Source organism: Balaenoptera borealis, assembly GCF_965194805.1.
Source record: "Balaenoptera borealis genome assembly, chromosome: 1".
In the NCBI taxonomy this organism is placed as follows: domain Eukaryota; kingdom Metazoa; phylum Chordata; class Mammalia; order Artiodactyla; family Balaenopteridae; genus Balaenoptera; species Balaenoptera borealis.
In genome coordinates, this window is record NC_138860.1 from 114517488 (window position 1) to 114536802 (window position 19315).

A 19315-nucleotide genomic window follows, 5' to 3' on the forward strand; every position below is an offset into this window, starting at 1 on the left:
CTCTATTTCTCTCCACATTCTCATCAACACTTGTTATTTTCCAGTTTTTGTGTTTTTTTTTTTTTTTAATTAAAGCTATTCTAATAGGTGTGAAGTGGAACCTTATTGTGGTTTTCATTTGAGTTTTCTTAATGACCAAGATGGTGAACATCTTTTCATGGGCTTGTTAGCCATTTGTGTATCTTCATTTGAGAAATGTCAATTTAAGTCCTTTGCCCATTTTAAAAATCGGGTTTTTTTTCTTTTTGTTGTTGAGCTGTTTATATATTCTGGATATTAAACCCTTACCAAATATATCTTGATAATGTCCTTTGCACAAAAGTTTTGGTGAAGTCCAAATTATCTATTTTTTTTTCATTTGTTCATCATGTTTTTGGTGTCAGTTCTAAGAATTCATTGTCAAATCCAACATCATAAAGATCCATCCCTAAGCCTTATTCTAAGAGCAATAGCAGTTTTAGTTCTTACGTTTATATTGTTGGTCCATTTTGATTTAATTTCTGTGCACGAAATGAGGCAGGGGTTCAGCTTCTTTCTTTTACATGTGATTGTTCAGTTTTCCTAGCACCATTTGTTGCAAGACTGTTCTTTCCCCATCTAATGGTCTTGGCCCCTTTGTTAAGAATCAATTGGCTGTAGATGTTTGGACTTATTTCTGGATTCTCAAATCTATTCCATTGGTCTCTATGTCTACCCTTATTCCAGTAACACAGTGATTACTATAGCTTTGTAGTAAATTTTAAAGTTATTATGAGTCCCCCTACTTTATTTCTTTTTCATTATTGTTTTTGCTCTTTAGGGCCCCTTACAGTTCCATATGAATTTTAGGATCAGCTTATCCGTTTCTATTTAAAAAGGCCATTAGAATTTTGATAGGGATTGCATTGAATCTGTAGATCACTTTGGGAAGTATTGTCATCTTAACAATATTTTGTTTTCTAATCCATGAACATGGGATGCCTTTCCATTTATTTAGGCCTTCTTTAATTTCTTTCAGCAGTGTTTTGTAATTTTTCAGTGTATAAGTCTTTCACCTTCTTGCATTTATTCCTAGGTATTTTATTTTGAACGCTTTTGTAAATAGAATTTTCTTAATTTCCTTTTTGGATCATTCATTGCTAACATAGAGAAACACGATTGATTTATGTTTGTTTATCTTACATGTGCAAGTTTGCTGAAGTTGTTTATTATGTTAGCTCTAGAAAGTTTTTTGTGTGGAATCTGTGGGCTTTTCTACACAGGCATACCTCGTTTTATTGCACTTCACTTTATTGTGTTGCAGATACTCCATTTTTTACAAATTGAAGGTTTGTGGCAACCATGTGTTGAACAAGTCTGTTGGCACCAGTTTTCCAGCAACATTGGCTCACTTGATATCTCTGTTACATTTTGGTAATTCTTGGAATATTTCAAACTATCAAATAGCATTGCATGCTACAGAGAATTTGTTCATGAAAGAAAGAGTCAATCAATGCAGCAATCTTCATTGTTGTCTTATTTTAAGAAATTGTCACAGTCACCCCAATCTTCAGCAACCACCACTCTGATCAGTCAGCAGTCGTCAACACTGAGGCAAGACCCTCCACCAGCAAAAAGATTACAACTTGCTGAAGGCTTGGATGATGATTAGCATTTTTTAGCAATAAAGTATTTTTAATTAAGGTATGTGCATTGTTTTTTTTAGACATAATGCTGTGGCACACTTATTTGACTGTAATTGACCCTGGAAAAGCCAGGGGATTGGGGTCCCCATCATCTGCACAGTCGAAAATCCAAGTATAACTTATGATCAGCCCTCCATATCCAAGGTTCCGGATCCACGGATTCAACCCACCTCAAATTATGTAGCACTGTAGTATTTACTATTGAAAAAAATTCGCTTATAAGTGGATCTGTGCAGTTCAAACCCGTGTTGTTCAAGGGTCAACTGTGTGGTGTAATCATACCTTTTATATTCACTGAGAAACCAAAAAATTTGTCTTGTCTCTCTTTGTTGCAGTATTCCCTTTATTGCAGTGGTCTGGAACCAAACACCTGATATCTCCAAGGCGTGCCTGTGTATAGAATCATGTCATCTGCAAATAGGTAGTTTTACTTCTTTCCAATTTGGATGCCTTTTACTTGTTTTACTTGCATAAGTGCTGTGCCTAAGACTTCCAGTACAATGTTGAATAGCAGTGGTAAAAGCAGGCAGCCTTGTCTTGGGAGGAAAACTTTGTCTTTAACCATTGATGAGTATGATGGTAGCTGTGGGTTTTTCATGGATACCTTTTATCATGTTACGGAAATTCCCTTCTAATTCTAGTTTGCTGAGTGTTTTTAATCATGAAATAGTGTTGGATTTTGTCAAATGGTCTTTCTGCGTCTATTGAGATGATTGTGTAGTTTTATTCCTTTGTTCTATTAATATAATACATTGATTGCTTTTCTTATATTGAACCACCTTTGCTTTCCTGGAATAATCCCACTCAATTATGATTATAATCCTTTTAATGCGCTGTTGGATTCAGCTTGGTAGCATTTTGTTGCGGATTTCTGCGTGTCTTCATAACAGTCTGTCATTTTCTTTTGGTATCTTTGCCTGGCTTTGGTTTTAGGGTAAAGCTGGCCTCATAGAATGTGTTAGGAAGTAGTCCCTCTTCTATTTTTGGAAAAGCTTGTGAAGGATTGATGTTAATTCTCTAAATGGTAGAATTTACCAGTGAAAGCATTAGTCTTGGACTTTTCCTTTTTGGGGGTTTCGGGAGGTTTTTGATTACTGATTCAGTCTCATTACCTAATTATAAATCTGTTCAGATTTTCTGTCTTCTTGAGTCAGGCTTGGTAATTTGTGTTTCTAGGAATTTGTCCATTTCATCTAAATTATTTAATTTTTTAGTATTCAGTTCTAATATTTTGTTATAATCCTTTTAATTTCTCTAAAGTCTATAGTAATGTCCCTATTTTCGTTTCTGATTTTAGTTATTTGCATCTTCTCTCTTTTTTTTTCTTAGTAAATTTCTTTGTTAATTTTGTTGATCTTTTAAAAGAATTAACTTTTTATTTGATTCTATTTTTATATTCTTATCTATGCTCTAATATTTATTATTTCCTTCCTTCTTCTGGCTTGGGTTTAGTTTGCTCTTTTTCCAGTTTCTGAAGATATAAAGTTAGGTAATAGATTTGAGATCTTTCTTCTTTTTTAGTGTAGGTATTTACAGCTATAAATTTCCCTCCAAATACCGCTTTTGCGACATTCCATGAGTTTTGTTATGTTGTGTTTTGTTTTCATTCATCTTGAGATTGCCCTCTTAATAAATCTCATCTGTAGGGAAGGCAGGCTGAAGCTGAGATAAACAAAATTGGCAAAGACGGTAGCAATCAACTCATTTAGCAAGGGAAGGTGACATTTGGTAGTTTGTGTTACACAGTTACCTTGTCTGAAGTCGATATTCTGTGAGATATTTTTATGTTCAACAGGAGAACAATATGATTTAGCTGAAAGCATCAGATTAGTTCTCGGACGTTAGGAGCTGCTTTTTTTCTTTCTCACTCTAATTATTGTCTCTTTGTGTAGTTATTCTTTTTTTCTGTGTGTACTTTTAAGATTTTCTAACTGTCTTTTATTGTCATCAGTTTTACTGTGATGTATCTAGGTGTAGTTTTCTTTCTATTTATGTATCTTAGAGTTCCTGGTGCTTCCAGAAACCACAGCTTGATGTCTCTTGTCAGTTTTAGAAGATTCTCAGCCATTATCTCTTCAAGCATTGCTTCTACCCTATTTTCTCTCTCCTTTATTTCTAGGATTCCCATTAAATGTATGCTAGATCTTTTCATTGTATCCTTTTTCGGGTTCCTGTCTTCATTTTCCATTCTTTTGTCTCTTATTGCTTCATTCTAGATACTTTATTCTGACCTTTTTCTAGTTCACTAATTAACTCTTAGTTGTATCTAATTTTTAGTTTTGTTGCATGGCGGCCAGAGAATGTGCTCTACATGACTTCCGTCTCTGTTGGAAATTTCTCTGTGGTCATTATAATACATAGTTAGATTTTACAAATCTGTGTTTTACAAATATGTGTTTTGAAATAAAAATGTCTGTTTATTGTTGTGTAGAGTTCTCTATATATTTGATCAGTGGTCTTTAAAATTCTTCTTTGAAATGTCCTCTAAAAGAATTTTGACAAACTGTGGCATTTTTAAGCTGCATTTGTAATTTTTGTCACAAAGTGAAAGTATTTATCAATGCTTATATATTATATACATGCTTTAAATCTAATTTCTTCAAAATCTTTGTACTGTAGATTTAATTAATTCAGCTTACAGAAAATGTCTGCCATGTAACATATATAACAAAGCCAGTCTTCACAGCTAAATCAAAGTGACCCTTTCTCAGTAAAAACACAGCTTCACTTTTTAAATTCAATTCACATATCATACGTGTCATTGTTGACAACCTTCACATTTCTGAATTTTTATTCTAAGACTGAGGATTGGGGAGGGAGGGGAAAGTAGGTATGGAAAGGAAGAAGGTAGAGTGAGAGACAGACACTGGAATCTTGTCTTGAGTTGTTTTTCAGTGAATTGAGACTATGTGGCCTTTCTGTATCGTTTGCTTTGCTGCCATGGCATTCTCCCTAAGAAAATCTGGTATTCTCAAACCTTTTATTTGCTTCCCCAGAAGTTTTTACACATCAGAGCAATGTACAATATCAAGGTTCTGGATGGTGGTACCCTTCTAGATCCATGAAATATTCAGCTAACAAGACAAAGATCTGTGCCCTTGAAACTTAGTTTTATGGGAATGATGCACAAACAATAACTATAATTAGTAAGTATATTACATAGTATGTAAGAAGGTGATAAATGTTACGGGAGGAAAAAGGGTAAACTAGTGTAAGTGTATTTAAAAATGTCAGCAATAGGGAAGTGAGTGAGTTTTGTATGTAATGTTAACCAAAGTGGTCCAGGTAGGCATTATTCAAAAGAAAATAGTTGAGCAAAGGCAAATTAGATGAGGAAGTTTGCCATGAGAGTACCTGGGAGATAGAGCATTCCAGCTTGAGGAATTGTCAGTGCTAAGGCCTTAATGTAGGAGAGAATGTGTTCAAAGAATAGTAAGAAAGCCAGCATGGCTGGAACTGAGTGAGCAAGTTGGGGAGAGGAGTAAGAAATGAGGTCAAAGAGTTACTGGGAGAAAAAAAGAGTTACTGGGAAGGATCTTCATAGCACCTTTTACAGGGTATTATAAGGATGTTGGGTTTTTTTCTTTGAGGGAAAAACAGGGAGCTATTGAAGGGTTTTGAGGAACTTGATCTGTCTTAGGTTTTAAAATGATACCTCTGGTTGCAGTGTTGAGAATAGATGGTGGGTGGGCAAGAGTAGATGCTCTAAGACCAGATTAGGAAGCCCTTCAAATAATACAGGAGAGAGATAATAGTGGACCTGGGTGTAGCAGTAGTGAGAGGCAATTGAATTCTGGATGTAATTTGAAGATGATGGCAATAGGATTTCCTGATGGTTTGGATATGAAGTGTGAATGAAAGAGAATAAGGAAGATTACTCCAAGGTTATTGGCCTGAACAACTGATGGAGATGGAGAAAGTTGCAGATTTGTGTTTGGGAATCTTTCTTTCATAAAGTGAGAGAAAGGTGATCTTGGAAGAGGAAAACTAGAATACTCTCCTTGATCTTTTGACTTTTGGGGAGAAGTGTTTAAAGCTTCCCTTTGTGACTGTCTATTTGTCAGTTTCTCCTAATACTTGTAAGTTTATAATTTATATATTTTGTAGGCATTTTGTTGTGTGCATAGGGGTTCGTGAACAATATATCTTCTTGGTGGATCATGTACTTTATTAATATATAATATTCATTTCTAGCAGGTCTAGTGCTTTTGCCTTAAATTCCATTTGATTTTTCTGGTAGTAGAGATATCTATTTTCTTTTCATTAACATTTACCTAGTTTATCTTTTCATCACCATATCTTTCTTTTTATAAACAACATATAGAATACTTATGTTGTTTCTATATGTTAATTCTATACTTAAAAACAAACCAAAAGCTGGGGGGTCTGTGCAAGATGGTGGAAGAGTAAGACGCGGAGATCACCTTCCTTCCCACAGATACATTAGAAATACATCTACACATGGAACTGCTCCTACAGAACACCCACTGAACGCTGGCAGAAGACGTCAGACCTCCCAAAAGGCAAAAACTCCCCACGTACTTGGGTAGGGCAAAAGAAAAAAGAAAAAACAGAGACAAAAGAATAGGGACGGGACCTGCACCAGTGGGAGGGAGCTGTGAAGGAGGAAAGGTTTCCACACAATAGGAAGCCCCTTCATGGGCGGAGACTTAGGGTGGCGGAGGGGGGAAGCTTCGGAGCCACGGAGGAGAGCGCAGCCACAGGGGTGCGGAGAGATTCCCACACAGAGGATCGGTACCGAGCAGCACTCACCAGCCCGAGAGGCTTGTCTGCTCACCCGCCAGGGTGGGCGGGGCTGGGAGCTGAGGCTCGGGCTTCAGTCGGATCGCAGGAAGAGGACTGGGGTTGGCTGCGTGAACACAGCCTGAAGGGGTTAGCGCACCACAGCTAGCCGGGAGGGGGTCCGGGAAAAAGTCTGCAGCTGCCGAAGAGGCAAGAGACTTTTTCTTGCCTCTTTGTTTCGCGGTGCGCAAGGAGAGGGGATTCAGGACGCCGCCTAAACGAGCTCCAGAGACGGGCGCGAGCCGTGGCTATCAGCGCAGACCCCAGAGACGGGCATGAGATGCTAAGGTTGCTGCTGCCACCACCAAGAAGCCTGTGTGCGAGCACAGGTCACTATCCACACCGCCCCTCCCGGGAGCCTGTGCAGCCTGCCACTGCCAGGCTCCCGTGATCCAGGGACAACTTCCCTGGGAGAACGCACGGCGCACCTCAGGCTGCTGCAACGTCATGCCAGCCTCTGCCGCAGGCTCGCCCCTCATCCGTACCCCTCCCTCCCCACGGCCTGAGTGAGCCAGAGCCCCCCAAATCAGCTGCTCCTTTAACCCCGTCCTGTCTGAGCGAAGAACAGACGTCCTCAGGCGACCTACACGCAGAGGTGGGACCGAATCCAAAGCTGAACCCCAGGAGTTGTACGAACAAAGACGAGAAAGGGAAATTTCTCCCAGCAGCCTCAGAAGCAGTGGATTAAAGCTCCACAAGCAACTTGATGTACCTGCATCTGTTGAATACCTGAATAGACAATGAATCATCCCAAATTCAGGAGGTGGACTTTGGGAACAGGATATATTAATTTTTCCCCTTTTCCTTTTGTTGTGAGTGTATATGTGTATGCTTCTGGGTGAGATTTTGTCTGTATAGCTTTGCGTTCACCGTTTGTCCCAGAGTTCGGTCCGTCTGATTTTTTTTTTTTTTTTTAACTTAAAAAATTTTTTTTCTTAATAAATTTTTTCTTAATAACTTTTTCCTTATTTTTTATTTTAAAAAATTAAAAATTTTTCCTTAATAATTGTTTCTTAATTTTTATTTTAAAAAATTAAAAAAAATTTTTTTTCTTAATACATTTTTCTTAATTTTTTCTTATTTTCTATTATAAAAAATTAATAAATTTATTTTAAAAAATTAAAAAAAATTTTTTTAATAAATTTTTTCTTAATAATTTTTTTCTTATTTTTTATTATAATAGCTTTATTTTATTTTATTTTATTTTATTTTATCCTCTTTCTTTCTCTCTTTCTATTTTTTCTCCCTTTTATTCTGAGCCGTGTGGATGAAAGGCTCTTGGTGCTCCAGCCAGGCATCAGGGCTGTGCCTCTGAGGTGGGAGAGCCAACTTCAGGACACTGGTCCACAAGAGACCTCCCAGCTCCACGTAATACCAAATGGCAAAAATCTCTCAGAGATCTCCATCTCAACATCAAGACCCAGCTTCACTCAACGACCAGCAAGCTACAGCGCTGGACACCCTATGCCAAACAACTAGCAAGACAGGAACACAGCCCCATCCATTAGCAGAGAGGCTGCCTAAAATCATAATAAGGCCACAAACACCCCAAAACACACCACCAGACGTGAACGTGCCCACCAGAAAGACAAGATCCAGCCTCATCCACCAGAACACAGGCACTAGTCCCCTCCACCAGGAAGCCTACACAACCCACTGAACCAACCTTACCCACTGGGGACAGATACCAAAAACAACGGGAACTACGAACCTGCAGCCTGTGAAAAGGAGACCCCAAACACAGTAAGATAAGCAAAATGAGAAGACAGAAAAACACACAGCAGATGAAGGAGCAGGGTCAAAACACACCAGACCTAACAAATGAAGAGGAAATAGGCAGTCTACCTGAAAAAGAATTCAGAATAATGATAGTAAAGATGATCCAAAATCTTGGGAATAGAATAGACAAAATGCAAGAAACATTTAACAAGGACGTAGAAGAACTAAAGAGGAACCAAGCAATGATGAAAAACACAATAAATGAAATTAAAAATACTCTAGAAGGGATCAATAGCAGAATAACTGAGGCAGAAGAATGGGTAAGTGACCTGGAAGATAAAATAGTGGAAATAACTACTGCACAGCAGAATAAAGAAAAAAGAATGAAAAGAACCGAGAACAGTCTCAGAGACCTCTGGGACAACATTAAACACACCAACATTCGAATTATAGGGGTCCCAGGAGAAGAAGAGAAAAAGAAAGGGACTGAGAAAATATTTGAAGAGATTATAGTTGAAAACTTCCCTAATATGGGAAAGGAAATAGTTAATCAAGTCCTGGAAGCACAGAGAGTCCCATACAGGATAAATCAAAGGAGACACACACCAAGACACATATTAATCAAACTATCAAAAATTAAATATAAAGAAAACATATTAAAAGCAGCAAGGGAAAAACAACAAATAACACACAAGGGAATCCCCATAAGGTTAACAGCTGATCTTTCAGCAGAAACTCTGCAAGCCAGAAGGGAGTGGCAGGATATACTTAAAGTGATGAAGGAGAAAAACCTACAGCCAAGATTACTCTACCCAGCAAGGATCTCATTCAGATTTGATGGAGAAATTAAAACCTTTACAAACAAGCAAAAGCTGAGAGAGTTCAGCACCACCAAACCAGCTTTACAACAAATGCTAAAGGAACTTCTCTAGGCAAGAAACACAAGAGAAGGAAAACACCTACAATAACAAACCCAAAACATTTCAGAAAATGGGAATAGGAACATACATATCGATAATTACCTTAAATGTAAATGGATTAAATGCTCCCACCAAAAGACACAGACTGGCTGAAGGGATACAAAAACAAGACCCGTATATATACGCTGTCTACAAGAGACCCACTTCAGACCTAGGGACACATACAGACTGAAAGTGAGGGGATGGAAAAAGATATTCCATGCAAATGTAAATCAGAAGAAAGCTGGAGTAGCAAATCTCGTATCAGACAAAATAGACTTGAAAATAAAGACTATTACAAGAGAAAAAGAAGGACACTACATAATGATCAAGGGATCAATCAGAGAAGAAGATATAACAATTGTAAATATTTATGCACCCAACATAGGAGCACCTCAATACATAAGGCAAATACTAACAGCCATAAAAGGGGAAATCGACAGTAACACAATCATAGTAGGAGACTTTAACACCCCACTTTCACCAATGGACAGATCATCCAAAATGAAAATAAATAAGGAAACACAAGCTTTAAATGATACATTAAACAAGATGGACTTAATTGATATTTATAGGACATTCCACCCCAAAACAACAGAATACACATTTTTCTCAAGTGCTCATGGAACATTCTCCAGGAGAGATCATATATTGGGTCACAAATCAAGCCTTGGTAAATTTAAGAAAACTGAAATCATATCAGGTATCTTTTCCGACCACAACACTATGAGACTAGATATCAATTACAGGAAAAGATCTGTAAAAAATACAAACACATGGAGGCTACACACTACACTACTTAATAACGAAGTGATCACTGAAGAAATCAAAGGGGAAATCAAAAAATACCTAGAAACAAATGACAATGGAGACACGACGACCCAAAACCTATGGGACGCAGCAAAAGCAGTTCTAAGAGGGAAGTTTATAGCAATACAAGCCTCCATCAAGAAACAGGGAAAATCTCGAATAAACAACCTAACCTTGCACCTAAAGCAATTAGAGAAAGAAGAACCAAAAAAAACCCCAAAGCCAACAGAAGGAAAGAAATCATAAAGATCAGATCAGAAATAAATGAAAAAGAAATGAAGGAAATGATAGCAAAGATCAATAAAACTAAAAGCTGGTTCTTTGAGAAGATAAGCAAAATTGATAAACCATTAGCCAGACGCATCAAGAGAAAAAGGGAGAAGACTCAAATCAATAGAATTAGAAACGAAAAAGGAGAAGTAACAACTGACACTGCAGAAATCCAAACGATCATGAGAGATTACTACAAGCAACTCTATGCCAATAAAATGGACAACCTGGAAGAAATGGACAAATTCTTAGAAATGCACAACCTGCTGAGACCAAACCAGGAAGAAATAGAGAATATGAACAGACCAATCACAAGCACGGAAATTGAAACTGTGATTAAAAATCTTCCAACAAACAAAAGCCCAGGTCCAGATGGCTTCGCAGGCGAATTCTATCAAACATTTAGAGAAGAGCTAACACCTATCCTTCTCAAACTCTTCCAAAATATTGCAGAGGGAGGGACACTCCCCAACTCATTCTATGAGGCCACCATCACCCTGATACCAAAACCAGACAAAGATGTCACAAAGAAAGAAAACTACAGGCCAATATCACTGATGAACATAGATGCAAAAATCCTCAACAAAATACTAGCAAACAGAATCCAATGGCACATTAAAAGGATCATACACCATGATCAAGTGGGGTTTATTCCAGGAATGCAAGGATTCTTCAATATACGCAAATCAATCAACGTGATACATCATATTAACAAATTGAAGGAGAAAAACCATATAATCATCTCAATAGAGGCAGAGAAAGCTTTCGACAAAATTCAACACCCATTTATGATAAAAGCCCTGCAGAAAGTAGGCATAGAGGGAACTTTCCTCAACATAATAAAGGCCATATATGACAAACCCACAGCCAACATTGTCCTCAGTGGTGAAAAACTGAACCCATTTCCACTAAGATCAGGAACAAGACAAGTGTGCCTACTCTCACCACTATTATTCAACATAGTTTTGGAAGTGTTAGCCACAGCAATCAGAGAAGAAAAAGAAATAAAAGGAATCCAAATCAGAAAAGAAAAAGTAAAGCTGTCACTGTTTGCAGATGACATGATAGTATACATAGAGAATCCTAAAGATGCTACCAGAAAACTCCTAGAGCTAATCAATGAATTTGGTAAAGTAGCAGGATACAAAATTAATGCCCATTTCAATCTCTTGCATTCCTATACACTATTGATGAAAAATCTGAAAGTGAAATTAAGAAAACACTCCCGTTTACCATTGCAACAAAAGAATAAAATATCTAGGAACAAGCTACCTAAGGAGACAAAAGACCTGTATGCAAAAATTATAAGACACTGATGAAAGAAATTAAAGATGATACAAATAGATGGAGAGATATACCATGTTCTTGGATTGGAAGAATCAACATTGTGAAAATGACTCTACTACCCAAAGCAATCTACAGATTCAATGCAATCCCTATCAAACTACCACAGGCATTTTTCACAGAACTAGAACAAAAAATTTCACAATTTGTATGGAAACACAAAAGACCCCAAATAGCCAAAGCAATCTTGAGAACGAAAAATGGAGCTGGAGGAATCAGGCCCCCTGACTTCAGACTATATTACAAAGCTACAGTAATCAAGACAGTATGGTACTGGCACAAAAACAGAAACATAGATCAATGGAACAGGATAGAAAGCCCAGAGATAAACCCACACACATATGGTCACCTTATCTTTGATAAAGGAGGCAAGCATATACAGTGGAGAAAAGACAGCCTCTTCAATAAGTGGTGCTGGGAAAACTGGACAGGTACATGTAAAAGTATGAAATTACAACACTCCCTAACACCATACACAAAAATAAACTCAAAATGGATTAAAGACCTAAATGTAAGGCCAGACACCATCAACATCTTAGAGGAAAACATAGGCAGAACACTCTATGACGTAAATCACAGCAAGATCCTTTTTGACCCAACTCCTAGAGAAATGGAAATAAAAACACAAACAAATGGGACCTAATGAAACTTAAAAACTTTTGCACAGCAAAGAAAACCATAAACAAGACGAAAAGACAACCCTCAGAATGGGAGAAAATATTTGCAAATGAAGCAACTGACAAAGGATTAATCTCCAAGATTTACAAGCAGCTCATGCAGCTCAATAACATAAAAACAAACAACCCAATCCAAAAATGGGCAGAAGACCTAAATAGACATTTCTCCAAAGAAGATATACAGATGACCAACAGACACATGAAAGAATGCTCAACATCATTAATCATTAGAGAAATGCAAATCAAAACTACAATGTGATATCATCTCACACCGGTCAGGATGGCCATCATCAAAAAATCTAGAAACAATAAATGCTGGAGAGGGTGTGGAGGAAAGGGAACACTCTTGCACTGTTGGTGGGAATGTAAATTGATACAGCCACTATGGAGAACAGTATGGAGGCTCCTTAAAAAACTAAAAATAGAACTACCATACGACCCAGCAATCCCACTACTGGGCATATACTCTGAGAAAACCATAGTTCAAAAAGAGTCATGTACCAAAATGTTAATTGAAGCTCTATTGACAATAGCCAGGACATGGAAGCAACCTAAGTGTCCATCATCAGATGAATGGATAAAGAAGATGTGGCACATATATACAATGGAATATTACTCAGCCATAAAAAGAAATGAAATGGAGGTGTTTGTGGTGAGGTGGATGGAGTTAGAGTCTGTCATACAGAGTGAAGTAAGTCAGAAAGAGAAAAGCAAATACTGTTTGCTGGCACATATATATGGAATCTAAGGGGAAAAAAAAAAAAGGTCATGAAGAACCTAGTGGCAAGACGGGAATAAAGACACAGACCTACTAGAGAATGGACGTGAGGATATGGGGAGGGGGAGGGGTAAGATGTGACAGGGTGAGAGAGTGGCATGGACATATATACACTACCAAATGTAAAATAGATAGCTAGTGGGAAGCAGCCGCATAGCACAGGGAGATCAGCTCGGTGCTTTTTGACCACCTGGAAGGGTGGGATAGGGAGGGTGGGAGGGAGGGAGACGCAAGAGGGAAGAGATATGGGAACATATGTATAACTGATTCACTTTGTTATAAAGCAGAAACTAACACACCATTGTAAAGCAATTATACTCCAATAAAGATGTTAAAAACAAAATATGAATGCCTTTTTCTTAATATATGAACTTTTCACATTTATTCTGAATAAATTTATTCTGAATACTGATATGTTTGGACTTTTTTCTGCTTTCTTATTTTTATTTTCTCTTTGCTTTGTTCCATTGTTGTTACTTTTTATATTGGATCAATTTTTTTCCATTTTTTAATTCTATAGATTTGAAATTATATATCTTATTTCGCTATTTTAGTTGGTTATCCTTAACATTTTAATACATTTTAAAAATATTTTCTTTTGATCATTTTCCAGTAGTCAAAACTCCCATGTTGAAATCTTTTGGGGATCTTATTTCCCATATTATTAACTAGCAGGGCACTCAAGTGCAGGCCAGGAGTCCATCTATGGTCCACTTCTGGACCGTAGATAAGCAAAATTGATAAACCATTAGCCAGACTCATCAAGAGAAAAGTCAAGTCACTCTGACAAGTCTGACAAGTCACTCTGATCCAGCATGATTATCCTGAACAAAAAAGAATACTTGCTTCTCATTTTATAGGAATCCTTTTTGAACAATTGTCAACAGTTACTAGATTTAGTTGCATGTTTTACTAGTTTAATTGCTCACTAATGTTTATTGATTCTTCTTCACGTATTCTTTTCTATCTATGCCTGAATATCTCCTTGAGTAATTCTCTCATCTGTAGGTGATAAACATTTGGAATCCTTGTTTGTCCAATGATGTCTATATTTTGTTGTTATACTTGAATGCTAGTTTAGCTAGTTATAGAATTCTAGGTTAAAAAGTATTTTCACATCTTTCACCATGATACTGGCAAAAATTGTAAGAATATGGGGAAACAGACATTGTTATACATTGGAGGTAGACATGCATATTGATAGAGATTTGGGGAAATGATTTGAAAATGTATATTAAACTAAAAAAATTCACATGCAACTTTAAAGGATCTACATTATCAGAATAAAAACATGACTATAGGGCTGTCTATACAAGGATATTTATTGTAGCATGTGTATAATATAATACCATTTCTGTGAAGGTAAGCACAAAACAAATACATATGTATATATGTTTGTATGAATAAGAAAAAGGAGTAGTAGGATACACCAGACTATTACATTGGTAATTGAAGTGGGATAGAGTGGGAAAGGTAGAGGAGATTGCAACAAATATGTTCTACTTATGTAATTTTTTCCAATAAATTTGATTTTTAAAAATGTTCCCTCAAAAGCCTGATGACACTACTGATGATGAATTGTGTATCCTTGTTCCTTTGTAGATAGTCTTGGTTTTGTTTTTGTTTTTGTTTTTTCTGGAAATGAGTAGAATTCTTCCTTTTATTCTTAGAGTTCTAAAATTTCCCCCAGGACTTCTCAAGTGACATGTCTTTTTCTTCATCCTGCTGAGCACTCATTGAATGCTATTATTCTGAAGATTTTTGTGCTTCTTGAGTTCTGAAATTTTTTTCTATTGTGTCCTCTTCCCCGTTCCCCTGGTTTCTTCTATAATTTCTACTCATTATAATTTGTGGGTCTAGACTTTGTGTCTCTTTTCTGTTATTTTTTTTAATGCTCTTCCTACTCCCTTGTAAAAAAATCTTTCTATTGGAAGAATACCTCATTTCATCAGCTTTATTCACTCTGTTCTTCACCTCACCTGTTGAGAGTTGTTTTTGTTTTTTGGGTTTTTTATTTCAAAGTTGTCAGCCTCCGGCTACTGTACTTCTTTATTTAAAACACAATAGTTTATAGAATCTGAGGATATTAAGTATATTTACTTTCTCTTTTTATTCTTCTAGTGGTTAACCTTCTAATTTTAACAGACATTTAAATTTATATTTCAATCACTATTAATAAGTATTCATAACCTTGTTGTTGTAAAATACACTTAGCACGCGAATTTCAGATCCCTTCACACACACAACCTTCTGGGAAAATTTTTCTGAAGTGATAGGTAAGTGGTAAACTTGCACATTGTGTGCCCTCAACCTGAATGTAGTGTAATTTGTCTTTGAATAGGATTATATCAATATAGTCAAAGTAATTTTAACTCCAAACTTTGAAATTATTGCTCCATTGATGTCTTGACGGTCTAAAGTCTGATGCTATTCTGATTCCTATTCTTTTGTATAAAACCTGTTTTTAGTTCTTTTGTTTATTTGTTTTATTTGAGATTGTGGTCTCCTTTCTTTCCAGAGCCCTTGTCTATAACTGTTCAAATTTATGGTTTTATTTGTCTACATAGGTCTCTCTCTTCTAGTCCTTCTACTTTCATTTCGTTGGCATTTTACGAGAGAGAAAGATAAATTCATGTCCTTGATATTCTGAAAGGGATCAGGAACTCTTAGAAACTCTTAAATCCTGAGTGGCCACTTCACGTCTTTTTTCCTTAGAGCACTGGGTCATGCACTGTAATTCCCCTCTTTATTGCTTATTGAATAGTAAAGCCCTGCCTTATCCCCACAAGAGTGGTATTGTTCTAGCACCAGCAACTCTTAAGATATGCTTCTTCCTATGGCTCTTTAGCTTCTGCTCATTTATCCTGTTTTTTATACCCTGGGAGTGGTGTAAGTTCTCAGGTATCTCCTCCCAGAATACATTTCTGCTTGTAAAGGAGGATCTCCATTATCATTAGGAGCAGTGCACAAATTCAGTGTCATCATTCTGTACATGAAGCAAGTTAATGGCAAGGGTCATGGGGAATGAACACTTAATGAGTAATTACTAAATAACAGGCCCTTTGCTACATGTTTTATGTACATTGTCTTATTTAATCCTTACAATCCAATAAGAAGGTTCCACTCTTATTTTATTGATGAAGCAACTTGAAGTTGAAGGAAAGTGGAGTAACTTTGTCCTAATAAGCTAGACGTTGTGGAGCTATTTCTCAAACCCAGGCAGGTCTGCCTCCAAAGAGTGATTGTCTTGGCACTGCACTATAAAATTTATCTAAAACCCTCTCTTTTCTGTGAGGCTTTTCTTAGCCATGGTATTTTATAGGACCTTCTACTTCCTCTGAACTGTAGACTGTATAATTCATATTACTCACTGGGGAAATAATGTATTGCTTTTTATTCATAGCAGTTTTTTATACTTATGTGTCCTATATAGTCTTCCTCATATAGCAGTACAGTTTAAAAAAAAAAAAAACTACCAACAATACCATTTGGATAGTTAGCGTTATGAATAATTAAATTTTTCCATGAAATATCTCAATTTTAAATATGCTTCAGTCACCTTTTATAAAACGGTAATGTGCTATTGATAACATTTTGGTTTTATGTATTTGCTAATATGGAAACCATACATTCTGTCTCTCATGGTTCAAAATTGCTATTCTTGACCATGACCTCAGTCTCTCTCCATATGAGTAAACCTGAAGAAAATTCTTTTTTTTCGGCCACTCCCCACGGCTTGCAGGATTTCAGTTCCCCCACCAGGGATTGAACCCAGGCCAGGGCAGTGAGAGCACGGAATCCGAACCACTAAACCACCAAGGAACTCTACATTTGATTATCAATAAGTACTTGCATTTTCTAAATATAATGTAGTGTTTTCTGTAACATTTTGGTGAAATTTTGTAATTACTTAAATTCACAATAAATAAATGCTTGTGGTTTTTTAATTAAAACTCCAGAATTGAACATGCAGTAAGTAAAAACTTGTTAGGTCAAATGTAAAATCAGAAAAAAAGCAGTGGCTGGTTTGTGATTCGCCTTTACAAAAATATATTCTTTCTTATTTTTTAAGGGCAGTGATATGAGAGAGGTGCATACTTTGTTTTAAGGAAAGCAAATTTCTTATATTTGAATTTTTTACCATCCTAAATGAAGATAATTATAGAGTAGTGATTACCTTGGAATATTTTTCTCAGAAGATCATTGGAATTTTGTAGGCTGATTTTAGAGAAAGGAAAGAAGAAAAGTTGAGTAAATGGTAATATCAGTAAGAGAATTCATGTTTAATAAATATATTATTTTATAAAAATAAAACTTCTGGTTTTTTTTTGTTTTTCTAGTTCTCAATGAAAGTGTCCCACTTTCCCATCTAAACATATATAAATTTGAATTTACTTAATAGAGTTTAAATGTATAATATAGATGAAAGGTTAATTACAGAATTACAGAATTTTTTGTATGTGATCTGAACCCCCTTTCAATAAAATAAAATTGTAATTTAGGGAAATAATTTATTCTCCAGATGTGAGAATGTTCTTGTTTACTTCCCATTAGACCATAAACAATTTTGTGTTTCCTAAATATGATTAATTAATATATGATTGGCAAATGAATTAATGGAACTTTTATAATGAGAATTTTACCGTAACCATTAAGATCTACAAAAGTTTTTTTTTTTAAATACATACAGTTGAATATGTGAAGCTCTGAATTTGAAAGAGTTATCAAAATTGTTTGAGTGTAGAAAGAAACCAGCATAACATTTCTTATGTTCCAGGCTGTATATTAAGGCACAAATTATCTCTTCAACTGTTGTAAGGAATTCTTTCAAAGCCACAATGGTTTGCATTTGCAGTCATGTCACTAACTTTGATGTGCTTATTCTAGTGGACCTTGATCCTATGGAATCGCATATGTCTGGGGCAGAAGTTACATCAGCAGCACTTAGAACATTGTAAATTTTTGAGTTCTTGAACAAATTCCTAGCCTTCCCTGAATAACCACTAGGCAAAAAGACATCTGACATTGATACTGATTCTCTACTCAAAAATTTCCTTTCTCGTATTCCTTGTTTCTTGCTGATTATTGTCAAGGGTATAGGCACAGTAATGTTTTAATGGTGAATTTCTCTTTGCCCGTAAGAATTATTTCTTCTCTGAAGCAGTTCATTCCATATGCATATATAATATTTATCTTCCCACTTTGGGTATTATTATCTCTATTTTCACTTCTAATATAATTATATGTTTTGTCTTCCTAGGACTTCTAACACTTGCACTTCTTTTGCACTTATTGGATGTGGTGGGTTAATAAATATCTCAGAATTAAGCAGAAACAGCAAACTCATCATAAACTGAAGAACACAAAGACCCAAAGTAAAATAATAATTTATGGCAGTTTAATACTCTTTTGGTGGAGGGCAGAGTTGACACAGTACCTCTGTAGTGTGGAATTGACACATTTTTGACTCATGTTAATTATAAAATTGTGATCAAAAGTTTGATTGGTTTGAAAGTCATATGAAGGAAGTTATCACTCATTTTAATTTTTAAAAAGACATGAATTGTTCTTGTTGGAGCTATGTGCATATGTGTGTCATTTACCCTGTCAAAACTGAGATGGTCACTTATCTTGTTCTGACTATATGAAAGCATAAACAACATAACAGTCAGTCATTCCGTGCTGAATATGACTTAGCACTCTCCTTTGGTTGCAGCTGCAGTTTATTACCTTGCCTCTTCCAATTGCAAAGTTCTTCATTAGGAAATTAACCTTTTATTAATAAATGTCCATTTGTTTTTCTACTACTGTTGCTTCTCATTATTACATGATTTTGCCAGGTTGTTAAAGTTATGCCTTTGTGGGCCCCTTCTTTTATCCTCCTTGCATTACCTGCTTCAGTTTACCATATAGCAGCTTCTTGAGATGTGTCAAACTATGTGTAGTATTTAGTGTATTTTTCAACAAGAATCACTTTGTGTTATTACGTTATTTATGAGCTAGTACCTTACTGTTTGTAACATCTTTCTATTAAATAATGAGGATAATACATGGCATCAGGAACAAAACTATTAAACAAGTTCAATGTAATTTGGTGGTAGGTGGTACAATTAGATCATTAGTTTGTCATGGCAGTGCTACATGCTGCTGGCAAGAAAACATTATGTTCCCGATATTTTTTATTTTTGGTGTTGCCAATAGAAAAAACCTCTGTACATAGAGTTTTCGAGATGCATATAGCTCTGTGACCTCAGTGTGTTAGTCATTTAGTGCCATATTTCATTGTTCAAG

General features: G+C 36.1%; 1 protein-coding gene across 33 annotated transcripts in view; it reads left to right on the forward strand.

Moving 5' to 3' along the window:
* The window catches only part of ZNF644 (zinc finger protein 644), a 124495-nt gene that overhangs the window by 75785 nt on the left and 29395 nt on the right, over positions 1 to 19315 (forward strand). For 9 of the 33 annotated variants that reach the window (XM_082382933.1, XM_082382941.1, XM_082382928.1 and 6 more), the window contains one exon: positions 2000 to 2085. The exons of 21 other annotated variants lie outside the window; for them this stretch is intronic. In XM_082382933.1, coding sequence (XP_082239059.1) covers positions 2000 to 2085 — 86 coding nt within the window. Of the gene's footprint in view, positions 1 to 1282; positions 1393 to 1504; positions 1663 to 1999; positions 2086 to 19315 lie in introns of all 33 variants that reach the window. 3 more of the 33 variants (XM_082382919.1, XM_082382920.1, XM_082382918.1) reach the window with 2 other exon arrangements.